The sequence below is a fragment of the Heterodontus francisci genome, chromosome 14 (genome assembly GCF_036365525.1).
Source record: "Heterodontus francisci isolate sHetFra1 chromosome 14, sHetFra1.hap1, whole genome shotgun sequence".
In the NCBI taxonomy this organism is placed as follows: domain Eukaryota; kingdom Metazoa; phylum Chordata; class Chondrichthyes; order Heterodontiformes; family Heterodontidae; genus Heterodontus; species Heterodontus francisci.
The window spans coordinates 19,389,356-19,414,429 of record NC_090384.1 but is presented as its reverse complement, the minus strand read 5'-3'; the positions used below and the strand labels follow the sequence as shown (position 1 = coordinate 19,414,429).

The following is a 25,074-nucleotide window of genomic DNA, read 5'->3' as shown; positions in this document are numbered from 1 at the left end:
AATCACTACAGTGATGACTTTAATTTACCAGTGTGTATCGCCTTGATTAATCATATCTCCAGGATCCAAGAGGGTGCCCTGATAGAGGCATGAGCATTCAGATGAGGGCACACATCTGCCTTTTTCATTCATGTACATTCCTTCAGCACAGCCACATCCATCCACTGGCACATGTTGGATTCCACATGTAACATCCTTCTCACTCAGAGAATGGCAAGTGCGCCTGCAGCTCTTCATGTTATAACTGTATATTAGTGTCTTGGGACAGGTCTTTATGTAAGTGTCTATAACAAATTAGTTAAAACAGATAAGAAAAGTCAAGGATTTGAAAGGGCTAGTATGAAAGAAACTTGCATGTAATATCTATTAATCCACACTGACAAATAACAGCAGTGTTTAGCTAAAAAAAAGTCCTTGTGTGAAAATATCCTGATGCCTCAGTACTTTTATATTTAGAAGCAATTAGTTTTAATTCAGTTTATTATTATTCAAACTCAAAACTTACATCAGAAGTTATGATAAATAGAGACTATCATACTGGCAGTGTGCTTGCTGACCAACATTGACTCCTAGTGCAGCAAATGTTGGATTTTAAAATTCTCATCTGTGCTTTCAAATCCCTCCACAGCCCTGCTCCTCCATATCCCTGTAACCTTCTCCAGCCCTGCAATGCTCTGCGATCTCTGTACTCCTCCAATTCTGGCCTGTTGCACATCCCGATTTTCATCAGTCCATCACTGGTGACCATGCCTTCAGCTGCCTAGATCCTAGGCTGTGGAATTCCCTCCCTAAACCTCTCTGCCTCTCTGCCTCTTGCTCCTCTTTTAAGATTCTCCTAACCTGTTTGAAGATGCTTTTCGTCACCTGGCCTCATATCTCCTTAAGTGTCTCGGTGTCAGACTTTGCTTGATAACACTCCTGTGAACTGCATTGGATGTTTTACCACATTAAAGGTGCTATGTAAATGCAAATTGTTGTTGTTGTGGAAATGTGACTGGATCAATGAAGTAGTGAGTGCATTTTACTGTCAGGGTGATGCTCTCACTGAATTGTAATCTCACATCTTAAACCCTCCTCTTTTAAATAGTTCCTGGGCGTATTTAAAACACCTGCCTACAAATAGAATACAACATTGATGCGTCTCTTTCTTGGCATATTGCTTGTTATGGTTGCCTTGAACTTCACCAAGCTATGATGAATGTAACAAAAGTTACTTACTACACACTTTTGCCCGCCAGTTGGTTAACATGACACCCTTGCTTGCACAAGCTCGAACATATGAATAAAGAGCAGCACACATGCAGTCCTCATTTTTATCACAGTTGCAGCTGTCATACATGCATTTCTAAATAAAAGGGGGAGAAAAGTAAATTATTTCTTAGTACAATGCCAAGACTAGAAAAGTTGGAGATAGGAGTGTAGGAAACATTGCTTCATCTTTACTTTTGCATGAATACCTGACATCAGGGGAGGATTCCAAATCAGCATGTTACAACTGTGCTTTTGAAAGTTATTATTTATTCACTTTTTTCTTTCTTGCACAATTGATGTGAATGAGGTCCAAATTCTGGAGCACACAGTAATTTCTCCCATCCCACAGTGATTAACTTAATGCACTCACATAAGTACAATGACACAGGCCATTGGAAAATTAAGTTGTGGTGTTACATAACCACTGGAAAACTAGAGCATCTAACTACTTTAAACACAGAAAATTATGTTTCTGTATGTTGAGAAGAAATGTAAAAACACTGGAAGCAGAAATAAAACATTATCAACCTACCTTGAAGTACTCGTTTGGTTGAATGATGGAATGGCAGGGAGCAAAATCTCCTTCTGGCTCTTTTAAAAGGGAACACCAGTATTCAGCATAGTTTTCTGGAAAAGAATTTTGGACATATATTAGAATGTTTCCTGAGTCCCATACAGAAGAGTACCCCACTGTAAGTATTAGTAAATTTCACTGCACTGCTTGCATTGATATAAGTCAAATACATTAAACAGTTGAACAAGCCAGAAGTATGCCCCCAGGTTCACTGATCATAAAATCTTGAATGAGGGTAATTAGATCTTGGCTGGGACATAAACATTCAAATTTACCTCAGATTGAAGTAGCTCTGTGTTTGTGTTTTGCAGAAATATTTCAGATCTTTTTCTCCATGTGAAGAAAGGCCAAAAAATTCGTTTGAAACAAGGCAGAAATAGAAATTTAATGTTTTGACTTAAAATTACCCCTGCCAACCTAGCCCAAAGTCTTACTGTTTTCCACACTGATACTGCATGGGTTTTCCAGACGATCGGATTTGAACGGACATCTCTGCTGGGCTTTCCATGTGTTTGCAAAGAATGCAGCTGTCCCCTCGACTATGCCATTACTTGCCTTGAAATCATCATACAGAATGTCATTGAAATTCCCACAGAAACCTAGCAGAAATAAGACAAGACTATGTTCAATCTTATGCCTTTTTATACTTACTTAAAAAGAAAAGATCACAAATATAAAACAGGAGTATAGCATTGGAGCCAATGACGATACAAATACTTTGTGCCTGTCTTCACGGAGGAAGATATAAAAAATCTCCCAAAAATACTAAGGAACCACGGGACTAGTGAGAATGAGGAACTGAAAGAAATTAGTATTAGTGTAAAAGTAATACTGGAGAACCTGCAGAAAGATTGGTAAATCCCCTGGATCTGATGGTGTCTGTCACAGAATGTTGAAAGAGGTAGCTGTAGAGATAGTGGATGTGTTGGTAATCATCTTCCAAAATCCTATAGATTCTGGAATAGTTCCTGAAGGTTGGAAAATAGCAAATGTAACCCCACTATTTAGGAAAGGAGGGAGGGAGAAAACAGTCCTTCTAGCCTGACATCAGTAATAGGGAAAATGCTAGTATCTATTATAAAGGATGTTAAAACAGAACACTTAGAAAACAATAGTAGGACTGGGCAGAGTCAAATGGATTTACGAAAGGGTAATCATGTTTGACAAACTTGTTGGAGACTTTTGAGGTTGGAGCCAGCAGGAAGGATAAGAGGAAACCAGTGGATGTTGTGCATTTGGATTTTCAGAAGGGTTTCAATAAAGTCCCACCCAGAAGGTTAGTCAGCAAAATTAGAGCACATGGGATTGGGGGTCATAGACTGGCAAGGATTGAGAATTGGCTAATGGACAGAAAACAGAGAGTAGGAAGAAACAGGTCATTCTCAGGTTGGCAGGCTATGACTAGTGGGGTACTGCTAGGATCAGTGCTTGGGCCCCAGCTATTCACAATCTAAATCAATGATTCGGATGTGGGGACCAAATGTAATATTTCCAAGTTTGCTGATGACACAAAACTAGGTGGGAAAGTAAGTTGTGAGGAGGATGCAAAGAGGCTTCAGGGGGATTTAGACAGGCTTAGGGAGTGGGCAAGAAGATGGCAGATGAAATATAATGTGGAAAAATGTGAAGTTATCCACTTTGGTAGGAAAAACAGAAATGCAGAATTTATTGTATGGTTCCTAGAACCAGGGGACACAGTCTCAGAATAAGAGATAGGCTATTTAGGACTAAGATGAGGAGGAATTTCTTCATTCAGAGGGTGATGAATCTGTGGAATTCTCTACCCCAGGGGGGCTGTGTAGGCTCAGTCATTGTGCATATTTAAGACAGAGATTGATAGATTTCTAGATATTAAAGATATCAAGGGATATGGGGATGGTGTAGGAAAATTCCATTGAAGTAGAAGATGAGCCATGATCCTGTGCGGAGTTTTCAAGTTCTCCCTGTGACCGCGTGGGTTTTCGCCGGGTGCTCCGGTTTCCTCCCACAGCCAAAGACTTGCAGGTTGATAGGTAAGTTGGCCATTATAAATTGCCCCAAGTATAGGTAGGTGGTAGGGGAATTGAGGGAAGGTGGGGATGGGGTAGGAATATGGGATTAATGTAGGATTAATATAATTGGGTGGGTGATGGTCGGCACAGACTCGGTGGGCCGAAGGGCCTGTTTCAGTGCTGCATCTCTTAATAAATAAATAAAAAATAAATAGTTGAATGGTGGAACAGGACTGAATGGCCTACCTCTGCTCCTGTTTCCTATGTTCCTATATTCCTATGAGGCTCGAGAAAAATGTGACAGGAAAAAGATTTACAAGGAACAAATATGGCTTAATGGCAAGGATTGAGTTAAGAATTAAAGGTTAATTGGGATCCTATCAAGAAGGTATTTGATAAGTCCCTCATAAGAGACTGTCAGCTAAAGTTGAAACCCGTGAAATTGAAGGCAAATTATTGACCTGGTCTCAGCGACAGAGGATAGAAAGTAGGGATAATGGGTTGGTACTCTAATTGGCTTGATATAACTGGTAGTGTCCCGCATGCATCTGTGTCGGGGCCTCAACTACTCACCATATTTATTAACGACTTAAATGATGGGATAGAAAACCACATATCCAAACTTTCCAATGACACAAATATAGGTGGAATTGTAAGCAGTGTAGATGGAAGCATAGCATTACAAAGAGATATTGATAGGTTACGTGAACAGGCAAAACTGGCAACTGGGGAACAGATCGGGTAGTTAAAAACTATTTCTACTGGTTGCAGAGTCTAGGACTAGGAAGCATTGTCTAAAGATTAGAGACATATCTTTGAGGAGTAAAATTAGGAAACACTGCTACACGTAAAGGTTTGGAATTCTCTTCCGCAAACGGCAATTGATGCTAGATTAATTGTTAATTTTAAAACTGAGATTGATAGATTTTGTTAACCACAGGTATTAAGGGATGTAGGGCAAAGGTTCATAAAGATATATTGAGTTAGATCGCAGGTTAACCATAATCTCATTGAATGGCGGAACAGGCTTGAGGGGCTAAATGACCCACTCCTGTTTCTATGTTACTTGGAACCAAGAATTGTTTTGGTTTGGATTACCTCTGAGTGGTGGTGACTTGCAAGTTTACAGATCCTAGGTGTACAATACGTACCACATGTCTTCCCCTTGTATGATTGCTCCAGTGTTACGTAGACTTGCATCAGAGGAACTAGTTGAACCTGCAGTTGCAGGCCAAACCGGGTCTCTAACAGGATGTGGAATGTCGATGGTTGGAAAACAGTATAATTTGCTGCAAAAAAAAAGGTTCAATATTTATATAGTTCCTGTCTTCTGCAACTATTCTGACAGGGTACCCATAAGCTTTCTGTCCCCACCCTATCCCTCCTCAACCCACTCTGGTATCAAATTAGCTGAGAGAAAACACTTGATTCCCCCTCAATTGTTTACTCCTCCTGAGCTAAGTTAGTTTCTGACTATTCTAATACATTGCACCATACTCTCTAGCTATTATTTAAGACATGCATTCTGTTGTGATACCTGTCTTCAAACCTCTACATTTCCTGATGCAACTGCAGCATTTTTACGTATATGGCTGAAGGTATTTTGAAGAAAAAATCTGTTTGCGTAACATTTCTTCAAGCAGTCAATGTCGATTCCCCAGGGCCAGACAGCGGTGCGGGCCATTACTTGCGTGGTTCACGCAGCTTTCTTTGATGATACCAATGAGAAACGCCACACACGTTGTACCACACAGGAAGGGGCCAGCGGTACAGTCTGCCCCCAGGGAATTGACAAGTTTCAATCGGCTCTATGCGAACAAATTTTTCCCCCTTTATTTTAATTCATGTTATCACATTCCTATAAAAATTAGATGTAGCTTACAAAGAGTTAACTTCCTGAGGTTGTTTTTGACAACATTTAAAATCATGTAGAACATTGCTTAGGATGACTGCGATCAAACATCTCATGTTAGCCTTGAGACAATGAAGTGCATTATATTGATTCTTAAGTATTTCTTGTCATTGCGATTTTCATTCAATATCCCCAACAGGGGGATTGTCAGAGTAGAATATAAAGGTGCAGCAAGCACCTGCATAAATGTTATGAATTTCATTCAAGGTGGCAACTTTTAATGATAAACCCGACTAATCCTTGACCCACAAAGTTGAGGAAGAGCTTGTAAGACTGTTTTTATTTTCCTTCTCTCTGGAAAGAGAGAGAGAGAGAGACAGGACACCAAGCTGAGAAATGAATGTACTTAATCTGTAAAATAGGATGTTAGGGCCATTTAGCTTAGGAACAGCAAACTTAAAAGTTATCTTGGCTAGTATATTGGTACAGTCACTTGCATTTATTATTTTTATCTTACAAGGAATGGTGGGAATAGACATATCTCATTGGAAAACTGTATTCTGTTCATTCATATTTCTATGTAAAATAAATTTGTTGGGATTTCTCCTCTCACTAGAATGCCTTTTAGTCTCTTTGTAACAACAGGAGACCAGAGCAAGTGCCAGAATATGAAAGCCCATATAATCCACTATAATCTATAAGAGAATAATGTTATGATACCCAGGTCATGCTATTATTTGAATAGATATTAAACAGTAATCTAGATCGTAGGGGACACAAGGGGTGATTTAATAGAGGTGTACAAAATTATGAGGGGACTAGATAGAGTAGACAGGAAGGACCTGTTTCCCCTAATGGAGAGCTCAATTACCAGGTGCACAGATTTAAGGTGATTGGTAGAAGGATTAGAGGGGACATGAGGAAAAAAACTTTCACCCAGAGGGTGGCGGGTGTCTGGAATTCACTGCCAGGAATGGTGGTGGAGGTGGAAATCCTCAATTATTTTAAAAGGTACCTGCACATGCACCTGAAGTACTGTAACCGGCAAGGCTATGGACCAGGTGCTGGAAGGTGGGATTAGATTGGGTGGCTAGTTTTTTCAGCCGGCATGGACATGACGGGCTGAATGGCCTCTTTCTGTGCTATAATCGTTCTCTGGTTCTATGGTCAGCTTTTGTGACACTGAGGGACTATCTATAGCATCCCTTAAAATTTGTAACAAGGACCAACAGTTAAAATTGATGAAGCAGTAGAACAGCCCACAGCATCTCAGTTAAAAATAATAATATGTCTGCTACTATAATGAATTCATTGAGTTCTAAATGATTAAACTCCCTCTGCTTGTCAAAACACGTCTCACTCTCTCATTAGAACCTTAATTTAACCTGATTCACATTTCATAAACTATACTGCCTTAAGGATCATCATGATATACTAAGACAAAGATCATAGAACATCTTTGCAATGTATCGTGAATCCAACTTTTTATCCCTTGTTTACATATGTCAAGATATTAGTCAAAACAGTCAGCATCAGGCTATCAGCAGAACAAGTTGAATTAGAGGACTCTTACATCTTAATATCAAATCTAATACTGATACTTCCTTGACAGACATTTTGACAAACATGTTCATATGATGCTATTTGGTGATACAAGTAAATCCTGAAGATAGAAACATAGAAAATAGGAGCAGGAGTAGGCCGTTCGGCCCTTCGAGCCTGCTCCGCCATTCATTATGATCATGGCTGATCATCCAACTCAGTAACCTGTTCCCGCTTTCGCTCCATATCCTTTGATCCCTTTAAACCCAAGAGCTATATCTAACTCCTTCTTGAAAACATACAATGTTTTGGCCTCAACTGCTTTCTGTGGTAGCGAATTCCACAGGTTCACCACTCTCTGGGTGAAGACATTTCTCCTCATCTCAGTCCTGAAAGGTTTACCCCGTATCCTTAGACTATGACCCCTGGTTCTGGACTCCCCCACCATCGGGAACATCCTTCCTGCATCTACCCTGTCAAGTCCTGTTAGAATTTTACAGGTTTATATGAGAACCCCCCTCACTCTTCTGAACTCCAGCAAATATAATCCTAACCGACTCAATCTCTCCTCACACGTCAGTCCCGCCATCCCAGGAATCAGTCTGGTAAACCTTCGCTGCGTTCCCTCTATAGCAAGAACACCATCTGCCATGCTGGGATTCAAACCCATGTCCCCAGAGCAGTAGACTTGATCTCTTGGATACTAGTGTGGTGACATTACCACTATGCCACTGCTTCCCCTGAATTCATTGAATTCATTCACAGATGTACCTTGAGTCCCCAAAATACTAATAGCTCTCCTTTAAATCAGTGACAAGATACCTGCAACCAATTTCAAATGGACTGGTTCCTACCTGTTACCAGTGGTAATGTTGTTTTTACTCCATTAATAAGAACATGCCCGTTATCTTTAAAAACAAGAATCTGAAAATGAAACCAATCATGTTAGATGAATGCAAGGCAGTAAAAATTTAATATTGAATGAAGAAAGAATATAGTCTTTCATTCTTGAGGCAAGTACTCTTTTCTCATTAAGGAAATAAGTCAAAAGACCAAAGAACATAATGCAGTCATCAACAAGATGGAAAAGAGTCATAGAGAAGATGAGACACATCAGGCAATCATGATTAGGTGCTGATAAGATTGGGTTTAAAAACTGCGAAGATTATAGGAGGGAGAAAAACTGAAGGAGTGCTGAAATTTTAGGATGTTGTGGAAACAATGAATTAGAGTAATGCAATGAGTTTTCCCTTCAGAGAGGAGGAGGAGGACAGTGTTGCACAATGTAAGAGAGGAAGGATCAGAGGAACACTGGCCGTAATAGTTTAAATAAAATAGAGAATAAGACAAGAAATATTACAATAGGATGAAACATACTGGCTATAGATGTCAGAGGTGTTGCCTTTTCTTGCATACAATTGAGGAGTATGAGAGATCCATAGGAAAAGCATCCTCAGATATGAGAATGATATTCTAGCTTTGGATAGACTTGGGCTTTGAGAATAAAGGTAACTGACAGGAAAGCAATGCTTGTCTCGAATGAAAGAAACAAGGGCAGCTCTAGTGATGGAAAATGTGGGGAATTCCATTTGAGATCAGTATACATATGAAGGCAAAGCATGACGATAGATGAAGTTGGTAGAAGAGTGGAGCCATCAAAGGTTGTAGTGATAGCCATTGGTTAGACTTGCCACTGTATCTTTGAAGGAACTTACATTGTGCTTGTTGTCAGTTACTAACACCACCGTTTTTAAGCAAGTTTCTGTTGGTATTGTTCCACATGGAACTATCTCTGCCAGCAATATGTATTGCTGCTTACTGCAGTCCTGTTAACAGATAAAAATGAAGATGGCTATTATCCATCAGTTGAGACATAGGAACAGGAATGCCTAAAACAAAACTGTGCTAGATATGTGGAATAGATTGCTGCAAACATGGTTAATCCTTTTTTGATTCAATCCTATGAAGAAATGATTTTGTTTACTTATAGAACGGGAAGTTATAAAGATAGCTTTAAACATCGATGACCAAATGCTGAAAAACATGCAGTCTTAATCTAGCTGCCATGGAAAATTGTCAGAGATAGACTTTGAAATGTTGAACTGAATATCTTGAACTTTGAATACATATGGATTTTAAAGAAAATTATGTCTTGTGTTATCAAACATAAATTATACTTTTGATTGCTTTATCTCTGAATTAGATGTGTCCAAATGCTGCTGTTCCATTATTGTGAGACTGTGCTGATCTTCCTAATAACACTGCAAATTCCTGCAATTTTTCAACCATGATATATGTAAAATAATTTTAGCTGAATATTATAGCTTTTTAATGCTTTGATGATAGAAAAGCCTTTGTAGAATTGATTATAAATGTTCACATTTTGGTTCGATATCTTGACATTTCCCCTCAAATGCCTCCAGGAGTCATTTGTTGTCCCCATTATTTGTTTCCTTACCTGAAGACATTAAATTCTTGCTAGCACATGCTTACTCGCACCAAAATTCCTTCAGCACCTAGGGATCTGCAAGCATTGGCAGTCTATTTGTCTTGGGAAGGGCATCACAGCTCAGCCCAATCCTGTCCTCATTTAACATCTACATAAATGCACTTTCTGGCAGGAGTCACTGAATAGTGATCATGAACTGGAACCCTGGCTAATCTTTTATACAAGTGCTCAGGACAAAGGGACAAATTTCAAAGAGTTTTCATTTCTTGAAAGTTTTACCTCCCTCAGGAGATAAAGTAAGTTGGAGAGATCCATGAAAACGCAAAATGCACATGTTAAGAATAGGCTTGATGGAGAAAACAACTCCTACTTCCTCCATTCTCTGTAGTATATGGACCTGAAAAGGTTAATGATGGAGACAGTGATAGCTACCCCTCCCACTGTAGTGATGATGATGTAATAGTGACCTGGTAATGGGATTTTGGAAGAAGACCGTAGCAGCATGAAGGATACTAACTAGAGAGGCTTGTGGAGAGTGTAAATAGAGATGTGTAAATAATAAAAGAGTTGTTAGTTGACCTTATCTAGACTCCAAGACTTTATCAACAATGGCCTAGCTATGCTACAACTACAGCAACAACACACAACATTCTCTGAGGTGATCAAAAAGCACGTGCACCAGTGAAATAACACTGACTGATTTTTGTCATATACCGCTTTCTGACTTATTTTAATATATTCTAAATTCCATCCCACACTCTGCAACCATTAGTTACATCCCACTTCACCCCCAGCAAGCACATGTCGTGCCTTTGCCCTCTACTCCACACAAAAAATTAGCAACAATTCTGTACTGATTAGTGTCAATGCTTGAGAAAATTAATAATACACGTCCTGTGGCATAGGTCATGGATTCTCTGGTGTCGTAAACTTACTTTTGCTCGATTCCCTGTGGAAATCAATGTAACTGTGGCTGCTTATAGTTGAGGTCGATTGAATGCCAGTAAATTAATTGCAAATTTCAAGCTCTAGGTCAATGACTGCCTTTCTTTTTCTAAGATTGTTTTGCATTGTAACATATCTGAAGCACAATGAACATGTATCAGGCAAGACCTATATGTAGATTACACCTTTTTGTTTCTTACTCAATATTGTCATACCAAAATTAGTCATGAAGAGATCACTTTTCGCTCAAATCCAATCGTTTTCTAAGTTCACACCTAAAGGTTATTGTTCTGTACTTCAGGGCTTTAGGGAACTACTTTATTTAAATTCCTCACTAACATGATGTATAGGAATGATATCATGTTAACAACAGCAACAGGATGAATTCGGAGCTGTTTGAATAATCTTGCTACATTTTCCTAAAAAAACATAAACAGCCATCATAGAGATGGTCACAGAGTTAGAGTCGTACAGCATAGAAACAGGCCCTTCAGCCCACCGTGTCCATGTCGACTATAATGCCTATCTATACTAATCTCACCTGCCTGCATTAATTCCATATCCCTCTATGCCTTTCTCATTCAAGTACCTGTCCAGATGCCTCTTAAATGTTGCTACTGTTCCTGCCTCCACCACCTCCTCAGGCAGCTCATTCCAGATACCCACTATTCTTTGTGTGAAAAATTTACCCCGTTGATCCTCTTTAAACCTCCTCCCTCTCATCTTAAATCTATGCCCTGTAGTTTTAGTCACTCCTACCAAGGGAAACAGACTCTGGCTATCTACGCTATCTATACCCCTCATACCTCTATCATGTCCCCTCTCAGCCTCTTTCACTCCAGGGAAATCAGACCCAGCCTATCCAATCTCTCTTTATAACTCAAGCTCTCCAAATCAGGAAACATCCTTGTGAATGTTTTCTGCACCCTCTCTAGCTTAATCACATCTTTCCTGTAGCGCGGCGACCAGAACTGCACACAGTACTCCAAATGCGGCCTAACCAACGCTATGTACAACTGTAACATGACCCCAACTCTTGTACACAATGCCTCGGCTGATGAAGGCAAGCATGCCATACGCCTTCTTCACCACCCTGTCTACCTTTGTTTCCACTTTTAGTGAACTATGTACTTGCACCCCAACGTCTCTCTGCTCAACAACACTCCCCAGGGCCCTGTCATTCACTGTATATGTCCTGCCCTGGTTTAACTTCCCAAAATGCATCACTTCGCACCTGTCTGCGTTAAATTCCATTTGCCACACCCTTGCCCACTTTCCCAGTTGATCTATATCCTGTTGTAAACTTAGACAACCTTCTTCACTTTCCACTATACCACCAATTTTGGTGCCATCTGCAAACTTACCAAACTTACCCTACATTCACATCCAAGTTATTAATATATATGACAAACAACAGAGGGCCCAGCACCGATCCCTGCAGCACACCACTGGTCACTAGCCTCCAATCTGAAAAACAACCCTTCACTACCACCTGTCACCAAGCCAATTTTGTATCCAATTGGCTAGCTCACCCTGGATCCCATGTGTTCGAACCTTTTGGACCAGCCTACCATGCGGGACCTTGTCAAAGGCCTTGCTAAAGTCCATGTAGACAATGTCCATCGCCCTGCCCTTGTCAATCCTCTTGGTCACCTCCTCAAAAAACTCAATCAAATTCGTGAGACATAATTTCCCATGCACAAAGCCATGCTGACTATCCCTAATCAGACCTTGCCTTTCCAAATGCATATAAATCCTGTCTCTCAGAATCCCTAAATGCAGTTTAGCCTACCAGACCTTCTATGCTCCCTGTCCTACCCCTGCCTGACCTGCCTACTGGACTTGCTTGCTTTCACCTCTACATTTGCCTCCACTATCTCATCAGAGAGACTACTACTTTGGGTCCCACCCCCCTGCAAGTCTAGTTTAAACCCTCCCGAGTAGTACTAGCAAACCTCCCCACAAGGATATTGGTCCCCTTCCAGTTCAGATGCAACCCGTCCCTCTTGTACAGGTCACCTCTGCACCAGAAGAGATCCCAATGATCCAAGTAGCTGAAGCCCTCCCGCCTACACCAGCTCTTCAACCACGCATTCATTTGCCTTATCCTCCTATTCCTACTCTCACTAGCACGTGGCACAGGGAGTAATCCTGAGATTACTGAGATGGTGTGGAGAAAAAATTGAAAAGTTGGTCCAACTACAGAACTATTGAAGTAGTATACTAAAAGGATGTACATGATAAAAAGGACATCGCAGCCGTGAGAATGTTTCCAGCTTTGGAACACAGTACAGTGGTGTAGCACATTGATGCATTAATGCCCGAAGACCGGTATGAAAAAGAAGGGTCTTGTTCCCAATTCGCCCTCAACAGCTGGTTCACTAGTTTTATTGGTAGGTCTTCTATCAACCCATTCCATCACAAACCCCCGTCGTCCAGCAAAAAAAGTAAAACAGAAAATAAGAAAATATCAAAAAATAGCAATATAGTACAATTGGTATAATATCCTATAAATCTGCATGGACATTCATGAGAAACAAACACAAATACAGCATAATATTATTTAATACACATTATTGCACTGTGACAGAAATAAATATTTAAAAGATCTTATTACCTTGGAGAGAATGTAATAGCAGTCACCATGAAATGTGTATTTCATGCCATCAAAAGTGGATACATGTGCTCCCCCCTCGAATGAACAGACACCTGGACAAGGTAGATTTTTGCATAGCCATTGACCTCCATTGCAGACACTTGAATCACAAGGGAGACCAATTTAGTACATGAATTAAAAGCAAAATGGAGTTACAATAAGGTGCAGTACAAGTTTTTTTTACAGAAGCAGAACTAATGCTGACTGTACCATTCTTCACATTCTCTTGAAATCAGGGCTCCTGGATTGTAATGTTTGCTGTTCATTATACATTTGCACTCCTTAACACTGATGCACCCAAAACCAGAATAATCATCGATCACCATTCCTGAAAAATATGAAGCATCTCTATAATTAATCTAATGGACTTCTGGTTATTTTGTAGGGGAGGGAAAATACTTGAAATGTTTTATATTTCCTATGTGCTTATTAAGGTTAGAGATGTTAAAGTTAAGGAATGTAACACCTTGTTACTTCAGCAGTGATCATGTACTGAGAGTAGGTGTAGCAAGGGTTACATACAGGTTAAAGCTCCAAGAGCCAAGAATTATGTTAACACCAACTTCAGATAAACACCTGTTATATAATGTTTTTATTCATTCATGTGATGTGAGCGTCACTAGCAAGGCCAGCATTTGTTGCCATCCCTAATTGCCCTTGAGAACGTGGTGGAGAGTTGCCTTCTTAATCTACTGCAGCCCATGTGATGTAGGTGCAGACACAGTGCTGTTAAAAAGGGAGTTCCAGGATTTTGACCCAGTGACAATGAAGGAGTGGTGATATGTTTCCAAGTAAGAATGATATGTGACTTGGAGGAGAACTTTCAGGTGGTGGTGTTCCCTGTGTCTGTGCCCTTGTTCTTCTAGGTAGTAGAGGTAGTGGGTTTGGAAAGTGCTGCCGAATAAGACTTGCTGAGTTGCTGCAGGGCATTTTGTGGATTGCACATACTGTTGCCACTGTGCGCCGGTGGTGGAGGGAGTGAATGTTTAAGGTGGTGGATGGGATGCCAGTCAAATGGGCTGCTTTGTCCTGAATGGTGTCGAGCCTCCTGAGTATTGTTGGAGCTGCATTCATCTACGCAAGTGGAGAGTATTCCATCACACTTCTGACATGTACCTTGTAGGTGGTGGACAGGCTTTGAGGAATCAGGAGGTCAGTCACTGCCCGCAGGATTCCCAGGCTCTGATCTGCTGTTGTAGCCATAGTATTTATATGGCTGATGCAGTTAAGTTTCTGGATGTTGATGGTGGGGGAATTCAGCAATGGTAATGCTATTGAACAGCAAAGGGAGATGGCTAGATTCTCTCTTGTTGGAGATTATCATTGCCTAGCACTTGCACAGCACAAATGTTATTTGCCACTTATTTGTCCCAACCTGAATGTTGGCCAGTTCTTGCTGCATATGGACGTGGACTGCTTTGGTATCTGAGGAGTTGCAAATGGTACTGAACTCCGTGCAATCGTCAATGAACATCCCCACTTCCGGATTTATGATGGAGGGAAAGTTATTGATAAAGCAACTGAAGATGGTAGGGCGTAGGACACGACCCTGAGAAACTCCTGCAGCAATGTCCTGGGGCTGAGATGATTGACATCCAATAGCCACAACCATCTCCCTTTGGGCTAGGTATGACTCCAACCAGTGGAAGGTTTTCCCCCTAATTCCCATTGACTTCAAATTTGCTAGCGCTCTTTTATGCAGGTCAAATGCTACCTTGATGTCAAGGGCAGTCACTCTCACCTCATCTCTAAATTCATCTCTTTTGTCCAAAGCTTTAATGAGATATAGAGTTAAGTGGCCCCGGCAGAACCAAACTGAGCAATGGTGAGCAGGTTATTGCTGAGCAAGAGCTGCTTGATAGCACTGCCAATGACACATTCCATCACTTTGCTGATGATTGAGAGTAGACTGATAGGACAGATTGGATTTGTCCTGCTTTTTGTGGACAGGACAGGTAATTTTCCATATTGTTGGGTAGATGCCAGTGTTGTAGCTGTATTGAAACAGCTTGGCTAGGGGCAAGTCTAGCTCTAGATCACAAGCCTTCAGCACTACAGCCAGGATGTTGTGACGACCCATAGCCTTTTCTGTATCCAGTGCCTTCAGCCATTTCTTTATATCACATGGAATTAATCAAATTGGCTGAAGATTGGCATCAGTGATGGTGGGAACCTCAGGAGGAGGCCTAGATAGACCATCCACTTGTTACTTCTGGCTGAAGATGGTTGCAAATGCTTCAGCCTTGTCTTTTGCGCTGATGTGTTGGGCTCTCCCATCATTGAGAATTGGGATATTTGTGGAGCCTCCTCCTCCAGTTAGCTGTTTAATTATCCACTATCATTCACAACTGGATGTGGTAGAACTCAAGAGCTTTTATCTGATCCATTGGTTGTGGGATCCCTTAGCTCTGCCTATCTCATGCTACTTCCACTGTTTAGCAAGTACTTAGTCTTGGATTGTACCTTCACTAGGTTGACACCTAATTTTTAGGCATGCCTGCTGCAGCTCCTGGCGTGCTCTCCTGCACTCCTCATTGAACCAGGGTTGATCCCTGGCTTGATGATAATGTTAGAGTGAGGAATATGCCAGCCCATGGGGTTACAGATTGTGGTAGAATACAATTATGCAGATGCTGATAGCCCACAGTGCCTCAAGGATGCCTGGTTTTGAGCTGCTAGATCTGTTCTGAATCTATCACAGTGTGAAGATAGGACTTCATCTCCACAAGGACTGTGTGGTGATCATTCCTACCAATACTGTTGTAGGGAAAAGAATGGAGACTCTTGTGAAATGATATAATTAAGAGAAGATGAGATTAGGGGAAGGAACAGAGAGCCATGTGGAAATGTGACATGCCCGCTCAAGCTTTGTAACAGTATAAATTGTCTGTTTGATGTTGTATCAGCAGAGTAACAGCTTACGTTTGCGTGGATGATTCTCCCTGCATATGCTGAAATAAAAAGAACCACTCATATCGACATCCAACTCTCGAGGTGACCATTTAAAGGGAAACCTGGAGGGGCATTTCCCTAACATTTGTGTAGTTGGAAGGATAGACCACATCTGGACTGCGGCAGTGAGGTGACCGTGCAAAGGGGTGCGAACATTTTATTTTACCACCTCTAGTTAGGGAAGGTCTACCTCACAGTCGCAAACCAAAGACTGACAGGAAAAACTGTAACGGAACAATGGCTTATCTCTAAGGAAGAGATGCTTCAGATACAGGCTAGTACATTCCAAAAAGGGCAAAAACTAGGGGCACCAAAGCCAGGGCTGCTTGGATGATGAGGGAGATAGAGATTATGATGAAACAACAAATTATGAATGTCAGGTGAATTCTTCAAGTGATACCCAGGCCATATACAATAAGTTGAGGGGTGGGGGTGGTGGGGGGGAGGTGAAGAGGAAAATAAGACTAGCAAAGAGAGAATATGAGAATAGAATGGCAGTCAACATAAAAGGGAACCCAAAAATCTTCTACTGGCTTGTAAATAGTAAGTAGGTTAGTAAGAGGTGGAGTGGGGCCTATTAGGGACAAAGAGGGTAATATATGCTTAGAGGCACAGGGTAAGGCTAGAATACTTAATGAGTAGTTTGTATCAGTATTTACTGAAGAAGAGGAATCTGACAAAATATCAGTAGGACCAGAGAGATAGAAACAATGAATAGGGTAAAAATTGAGAGGGAGGAGGTACTGGAAAGGCTGGCTATGCTTAGGGTACATAAGTCACCTGGTCCAGATGGCTTGCATCCCAGGTTGCTAAAGAAAGTGGGAATGGAGACAGAGGAAGGGCTTTCCATAAACTTCCAATCTTTCCTAGATATGAGGGAGGTGCCAGAGGATTACAGAATGGCAAATGAGACACCCTTATTCAAGAAAGGATGTAAGCACAGTCCTAGTAACTACAGGCGAGTTAGTTTAACATCAGTGCTGGGTAGGGTTTTAAAAACAATAATCAAGGAAAAAGTCAACAGGCACTTGGAGAGTTAATTAAGAGGAAACCAGCACGATTTATAAAAGGCAGATCATGATTAACTAATCTAATTGAATATGGATTTTAAGAAGGTGTTTGAGATGGTACCACATAAAAGGCTGGTTAACAAAATTGAGGCTCATGGAATAGGAGGGTCAGTGTCCAATTAGAGAAAAAAATAGCTTAAGGGCAGAAAACATCAAGTTGTTGTAAATGGTTGATTTTCAGACTGGAGGATGGTAGACAGTGGTGTTTCCCAAGGGTCAGTGCTAGGACCACTGTCTTTTTTGCTATCTATAAATGACTTGGATCTTGGAATACAGAATAGAATTTCAAAATTTGCTGATGATAGCAAACTTGGAGGAGTGGCAGACTGTGAGCATGATACAAACTGCCTGCAACAGCACATAGAAAGGCGAGCAGAATGGGCAGGCAAGTGGCAGATGGAATTTAATACAGACAAGTGTGAGATGATGCATTTTGGCAGAAGGGATACATTGAAGCAATATATAATTAATAGCACAGTTCTAAGGAGTGTGCAGGAACAGAAGGACCTGGGGCTGCATGTGTATTGATCTTTGAAGGTGGCGAACTCTACCAACTAGAAGGACAAGGACAGAAAATGCATGGGAACATCACCACCTGCAAGTCACACACCATCCTGACTTGGAACTATATCGCCGTTCCTTCACAGTCGCTGGGTCAAAATTCTGGAACTCCCTTCCTAACAGCACTGTGGGTGTACCTACCCCACATGGACTGTAGCGGTTCAAGAAGGCAGCTCACCACCACCTTCTCAAGGACAATTAGGGATGGGCAATAAATGGTGGCCTAGCCACCGATGCCCACATCCCATGAATGAATTTAAAAAAAGGACATATTGAGAGAGTTGTTAGCAAAGCATATGGGATCTTGGGCTTCATAAATAGAGGCATAAAGTATAAAAGCAGGGAAGTTACAGTAAACCTTTATAAAACTCTGGTTGGACCCCAACTCGACTATTGCGTCCAGTTCTGGTCACCAAACTTTAGGAAGGATGTGAGGGTCCTTGAGAGGGTGCAGAGGAGATTTACTAGAATGGTTCCAGGGATAGGGATTTTAGAAACAAGTTAGGTTGGAAAAGCTGGGGTTATTCTCCTGGAGGCAAAAGAGATTGATGGGAGATTTGATAGAGGTGGACAAGATTATGACAGGCTTAGATAAGTTAGACAAGGAAAAACTGTTCCCATTAATGGATAGTTCAAGAACTAGGGGAAACAGATTGAAACTTTTGGGCAAGAGATGCAGGTGAAATGTGAGGAAGAACATTTTAACGGAGGGAGTGGTAATGACCTGGAACTCACTGCCCACAAGAGTGGTGGAAGCGGAGACAATCAATGATTTCCAAAGGAAATTGGACGGTCATTTGAAGTTAATAAACCTTCAGGCCTAAGGGGATCGAGCAGGGGAGTGGGACTGATTGGATTGCTCTGCAGAGAGCAGCATGGACTCGATGGGCCGAATGACTTCCTGTGCATTAATGACACTATGACTCCATGGACTTCGGGATAAGAAGTAATGACAAAAGGTGAGGCAATATGAATTATTGGCTATATAGGAATAATTATATTTATAACATTTCTGTACTGCTAGGATCAGCACGTAAGTGGTCAACATTTAAGGTTACACAAAGCAGCTAGTTAGCAGACGCTACCAGCCAAAACCAGACAGTTATCTAAGTTAGAACTCCTCAAGATGTAAGTTCTTACTGTCTCATATAATGCAGATTGCAAATGATATTCCCCCCCCGCCCCCCCTCAAAGTCAGAAACGCTAATCAAGGCATTTAAGTGTGAACCAATTTAGACATTCAATGTCAGCAGTGGACCAGCTGAAAATTAGGTCCACCACTTTTTCCAGCATTCGGCACACATATCTGCCAAAGTAGATAGTATATGTGCAAAGATGATTTGTTTTTTTTCCCCATGTATAGATTTGTGAAACAAATCAATTATCCCACACATTACAGACACACCATTCAGCAACAGAGCGGATTCTGATTTTGCTGCTGGATTCTTTGTGAGGGAGGGAAGCATGTGAGTTACAGATATGTTGTGTGATATAATTGCCTACCTGGTGGGCAGAAGCAGCCGTCCATATAGTGCTCCTCACACAAGCTGCTCGTGTCGAGGTGAGAACAACTGTTCATACAGGGAGAGCCACTTTCCTTGTAGATCATATTTGAAGGACATTTCATTGCTGTAAAATAACACACATAACATGGTTAGATTGTTAACAGATATATATTCTGATGTAATACCTGTAAAATGAATACAACTGTGATTTTAAGAAGCCAGAATCTTACTCTAAACCTAGTAGGTATGTAAATCTGGGGAGAACATTTTTCCCCATTTTATGCAAAGACAAACAATACAAACATCAACATTACCTTTGATTTGTAAAAATGCCAATTTTACAGCCAGCATGAATTGTGTTCATTAAGTCTCCCTCTGTGGTGGGTCACTGCAGCGGCATCACTAAATTTTCTTCTGTGTCTCAGAGTGGATCCATAGGCAGCAACAGCAGCCAGGACTTTTATCTAACATGACAACAGATCTGGAGACACAGGCTCTTGTTCTGTAGGTTAGAGGTACAGAACATGTTCTGCTAAGCATATTAGGATCCATATTTCTGGACCTTCTCTGGCTTGGCATACTTGCTGTCCAGCCTGGATTTCCCACCGCAAACCATTTACATGGCCCAAGGGTACACCTGATGCAGGCCTGCCCTCTTGAAGGGCTTATCACCAGCAGTAGGGTCAGAATAGTAAGGACTAGCAGCTGGCCTCTCAGTCAGTCTGATCTGGGTAACTGGGACTTTCTGGTTGCTGATGGCGATCAGTAGCTGGAAATTTCTGCTGGGACATCATGATCCTGCGAATGCATTATGTGTGTAGCGGGGATGGGGACAAGGTAGGGGTAGGGATGGCAAAGATAACATAAACACATAAACTCCAATAGCCTATCTGCAAGTCCTCATCCTGCCCGGGGACCCTACAGACCCACTGATTGGCAGGATTTCAGGTCGACCACAGCATCATCTTAACTAGGCACTGCCTCTCACTGGACTTGCAGCAATCATTCAATACGGAAAAAGTGTTGAGATGCTGGGATTGCTCCTCCCATCTCAGTTAGATAGATCAGTTGGCTGTTTTTTTTCCGGCAGCGGACTCTCAAAATCCAGCCCAATAAGTATTGCAATTTTACTGTTTTTGAGCTATTCTCATATGGTCACTGAAAATATTCAACATCGTGTGGAATCATAGAATCATAGAATTGTTACAGCACAGACAGAGGCCATTCGGCTCATCATGTCTGTGCTGGCTCTCGGCAGGAACAATTCACCTAGTGTCACTCCTCCATCTTCTCTCCATAGCCCTGCACATTCTTCCTTTTCAGACAACACTCCAATTCCCTCTTGAAAGTCTCAATTGATCCTGCCTCCACCACACTCTCAGGCAATGAACTCCAGATCCTAAACACTTGTTGCGTGAAAAAGTTTTTCCCCATGTCGCCATTGTTTCTGTGCCCTCTGGTTCTCAATCCTTCCATCAATAGGAACAGTTTCTCCCTATCTACTCTGTTTAGATCCCTTATGATTTTGAATATCTCCAACAACTCTCCTCTCAACCTCTTCAACCCAAAGAAAACAGTCCCGACTTCTCCAATCTATCTACGTAACTGACGTTTCTCATCCCTGGAACTATTCTCATGAATCTTTTCTGCACCCTCTCTAACACCTTCACATCCTTCCTAAAGTGTAATGCCCAGAACGGGGCACACTATTCCAGTAGAGGCCAAACCAGTGCTTTATACAAGTTTAACATAATTTACTTGCTTTTGTATTCCATGCCCTTATTAATAGAGGCTAGGATGCTGTATGCTCTATTAATCGCTCTCTCATCTTGTCCTGTGCATTCAATGATTTATGCACATATACACCCAGGTCCCTGTGCTCCTGAACCCCCTTTAGAATTGTACCCTTTATTTTATGTTGTCTCTCTGCATTCTTTCGATAAAAATGAATCACTTCACACTTCCCTGCATTAAATTTCATCTGCCACTTGTCGGTTCATTCCACCAACTTGTCTATGTCCTTTTGAAGTTCTACACTATCCTCTTCACAGTTCACGATGCTTTCAAGTTTTGTATTGTCTGTAAATTTTGAAATTGTGCCCTAACACCAAGGTCGAGGTCATTAATCTATATCAGGAAAAGCAAGGATCCCAACACTGATCCCTTGGGAACCCCACTATAAACTTTCCTCCAGGCTGATTTGTTTTGTTGATTTTCTGTGCGTAAAAAAGTTCTTCCACACATTTCCCTGGCATCTCTTGCCCAAGACCTTAAATCTGTGTCCCCTAGTCTAGTACCATTAGGTAATGAGGATGGTTTTGTCTAACTTATATAAGCCTGTCATAATCTTGTACACCTCTATTTAATCTTCCCTCAATCTCCCTTGCTTCAGTAAGAACAACCCCAACTTTCCCAACCTAACCTTGGCTGGAATTTTATGTCCCCCAAAGAGCGGGTTGGTGGCGGGATAGGGGGCGTAAAATAGAGTGGGAGGCTCCGGGGGCCCTGCCCGATCCGCTCCCGCCTCTGCTGCCATTTTGCATGGGGCGGCAGCAGTGAAAATCGGCCCGCCCACCCCAGGCCAATCAATCAATCCGCCCACCACAACGGGGAGTTTACCCTTGGCCGATTGGGCGGCCCAGGCCTGAGAAAAGCCGCCTGACAAAGGCAGGTGGCTTTCTGATGGTCTTGGGGGGGGGGGGCGATGGTTGTCGTCGTGATCAGGCACCCTGTGCCCGATGGCCACTCCTGATGCCCTAACCACTCCCAACACCCAACACGCACCCCCCCTCAATAATAGGGGAGCCCGGCATATCAGTGCAAAAGACAAGGCTGAAGCATTTGCAATAATCTTCAGCCAGAAGTGCCGAGTTGATGATCTATGTCGGCCTCCTCCAGAAGTCCCCAGCATCACAGATGCCAGACTTCAGCCAATTCGATTTACTCCACGTGATATCAAGAAACGATTGAAGGCACTGGATACTGCTAAGGCTATGGGCCCTGACAATATTTCGGCAATAGTACTGAAAACCTGTGCTCCAGAGCTTGCCGCGCCCCTAGCCAAGCTGTTCCAGTACAGCTACAACACTGGGATCTACCCTGCAATGTGGAAAATTGCCCAGGCATGTCCTGTACACAAAAGGCACAGTGGTGCAGTGGTTAGCACCGCAGTCTCACAGCTCCAGCGACCCGGGTTCAATTCTGGGTACTGCATGTGTGGAGTTTGCAAGTTCTCCCTGTGCCTGTGTGGGTTTTCTCCGGGTGCTCCGGTTTCCTCCCACAGCCAAAAGACTTTCAGGTTGGTAGGTAAATTGGCCATTATAAATTGCCCCTAGTATAGGTAGGTGGTAGGGAAATGTGGGGATGTGGTAGGAATATGGGATTAGTGTAGGATTAGTAAAAATGGGTGGTTGATGGTCGGCACAGACTCGATGGGCCAAAGGGCCTGTTTCAGTGCTGTATCTCTAAACTAAACTAAACTAAACTAAACTAAACTAAAGTTGACCCCAGCCAATTACTGCCCCATCAGCCTACTCTCAATCATCAGTAAAATGATGGAAATTATCATCAACAGTGCCATCTAGCGGCACTTGCTTAGCAATAACCTGCTCAGTGACGCTCAGTTTGGGTTCCGCCAGGGCCACTCAGCTCCTGACCTCATTACAGCCTTGGTTCAAACATGGACAAAAGAGGTGAGGTGAGGTGAGAGTGACTGCCCTTGACATCAAGGCAGCATTTGACCAAGTATGGCATCAAGAAGCCCTAGAAAACTAGAGTCAATGGGAATCAGGGGGAAAACTCTCCGCTGGCTGGAGCTATACCTAGCGCAAAAGAAGATGGTTGTGGTTGTTGCAGGACAATCATCTGAGCTCCAGGACATCACTGCAGGAGTTCCTCAGGGTAGTGTCCTAGGCACAACCATCTTCAGCTGCTTCATCAGTTACCTTCCCTCCATCATAAGGTCAGAAGTGGGGGTGGTCACTGATGATTGCACAATGTTCAGCACCATTCGTGACTCCTCAGATATTGAAGCAGTCCGTGTAGAAATGCAGCAAGACTTGGACAATATCCAGGCTTGGGCTGATAAGTGGCAAGTAACATTCGCGCCACACAAGTGCCAGACAATGACCATCTCCAACAAGAGAAAATCTAACCATCTCCCCCTGACATTCAACAGCATTACCGTTGCTGAATCCCCCACTATTCACATCCTAGGGGCTACCAGTGACCAGAAGCTGAACTGGAATAGCCTTATAAATACCGTGGCTACAAGAGCAGGTCAGAGGCTAGGACTCCTGCGGTGAGTAACTCACCTCCTGATTCCCCAAAGCCTGGCCACCATCTACAAGTCACAAGTCAGGAGTGTGATGGAATACTCTCCACTTGCCTGGATGGGTGCAGCTCCAACAACACTCAAGAAGCTCGACACCATCCAGGACAAAGCAGGCCGCTTGATTGGCACCTCATCTACAAACATACACTCCCTCCACCACCGACGCACAGTGGCAGCAGTGTCTACCATCTACAAGATGCACTGCAGCAATGCACCAAGGCTCCTTAGACAGCACCTTCCAAACCCGCGACCTCTACCAACTAGAAGGACAAGGGCAACAAATGCATGGGAACACCACCACCTGCAAGTTCCCCTCCAAGTCACACACCATCCTGACTTGGAACTATATCGCCGCCGTTCCTTCACTGTCGCTGGGTCAAAATCCTGCAACTCCCTTCCTAACAGCACTGTGGGTCTACCTACCTCACATGGACTGCAGCAGTTCAGGAAGGCAGCTCACCACCACCTTCTCAAGGGCAATTAGGGATGGGCAATAAATGCTGGCCTGGCCAGCGACACCCACATCCCGTGAATGAATTTAAAAAAAAACTGGTGAACTACTGTCCACTCCTTGCTCTCAGGTCTGTGAGGAGAACTCCATTGCCTCATCAGTACCTCATTCTGTAAATAGTAGCAATCAGGGACTCCCTCTGCTTCACATTCAGACTGGGCAGCCTGTGCTAACTCTCGCAATACTGGGTTGACTCGGTGAGCCTCAGCAAGGGAATATCCATTTAATTCATTTCCTGGGTCTTCTCACTTTCCAACGAAAGTCAGACAGACAGACCTCACGGTCATCTACCTGCAGTGCCAATTCAGTCCCCTCTGCGGGAGCTGGTTTGATCATGGCCTGATTCATTACACATTCAGGGAACCCTCTCCTGCCACTGCCCTGTTTTTCTGACCTCCTGCAGTCTATCTTTTACTACTGATGGAGCTGCCAGCTTCACCCTCACCAGATCATTACCTCAGAGCACGTCAACCCTGTCCACAGGCAAATTCAATAGTAACATTCAAAAGAAAACTGGATAATTGCTTGAAGGGGAAATATTGTGCTGGGCAACAGGGAAAGAGCAGGGGAGGGGAACTAATTAGATAGTTCTTTCAAAGGGCTGGCACAGGTACGATGGCACAAATGGCCTCCTTGTGTGTTGCATCATTCTATGATTCTATGAAATGATGGATTGGAAATTAGGGCTGCAGTTGCATGCACATCTGGGCTGGTTCTCCAATTATTGGGCACTGTCTGCTAGTATATAGGTAGTTAAAAATTAGGTATTCCACGGTTAAGATTATTGCAGTCTGTATTCCTCAGTTGTGATTTTACTGAAAAATTTGTTGTATGTATGGAAGATTGTTTGCCTGATCAACTGTGTTAGAACATATTCTGGTG

General features: G+C 42.5%; 1 protein-coding gene across 1 annotated transcript in view; it reads right to left on the bottom strand.

The window, feature by feature from the left end:
• Positions 1 to 25,074, bottom strand: part of LOC137376884 (mucin-2-like) — a 134,648-nt gene that overhangs the window by 86,807 nt on the left and 22,767 nt on the right. The window contains exons 7-16 of the mRNA XM_068045841.1: positions 19,347 to 19,472; positions 13,471 to 13,588; positions 13,222 to 13,360; positions 8,926 to 9,036; positions 8,065 to 8,134; positions 4,968 to 5,105; positions 2,260 to 2,424; positions 1,784 to 1,878; positions 1,219 to 1,345; positions 29 to 284 (exon numbers count right to left, since the gene is read on the bottom strand). Coding sequence (XP_067901942.1) covers positions 29 to 284; positions 1,219 to 1,345; positions 1,784 to 1,878; positions 2,260 to 2,424; positions 4,968 to 5,105; positions 8,065 to 8,134; positions 8,926 to 9,036; positions 13,222 to 13,360; positions 13,471 to 13,588; positions 19,347 to 19,472 — 1,345 coding nt within the window. The remainder of the gene's footprint in view (positions 1 to 28; positions 285 to 1,218; positions 1,346 to 1,783; positions 1,879 to 2,259; positions 2,425 to 4,967; positions 5,106 to 8,064; positions 8,135 to 8,925; positions 9,037 to 13,221; positions 13,361 to 13,470; positions 13,589 to 19,346; positions 19,473 to 25,074) is intronic.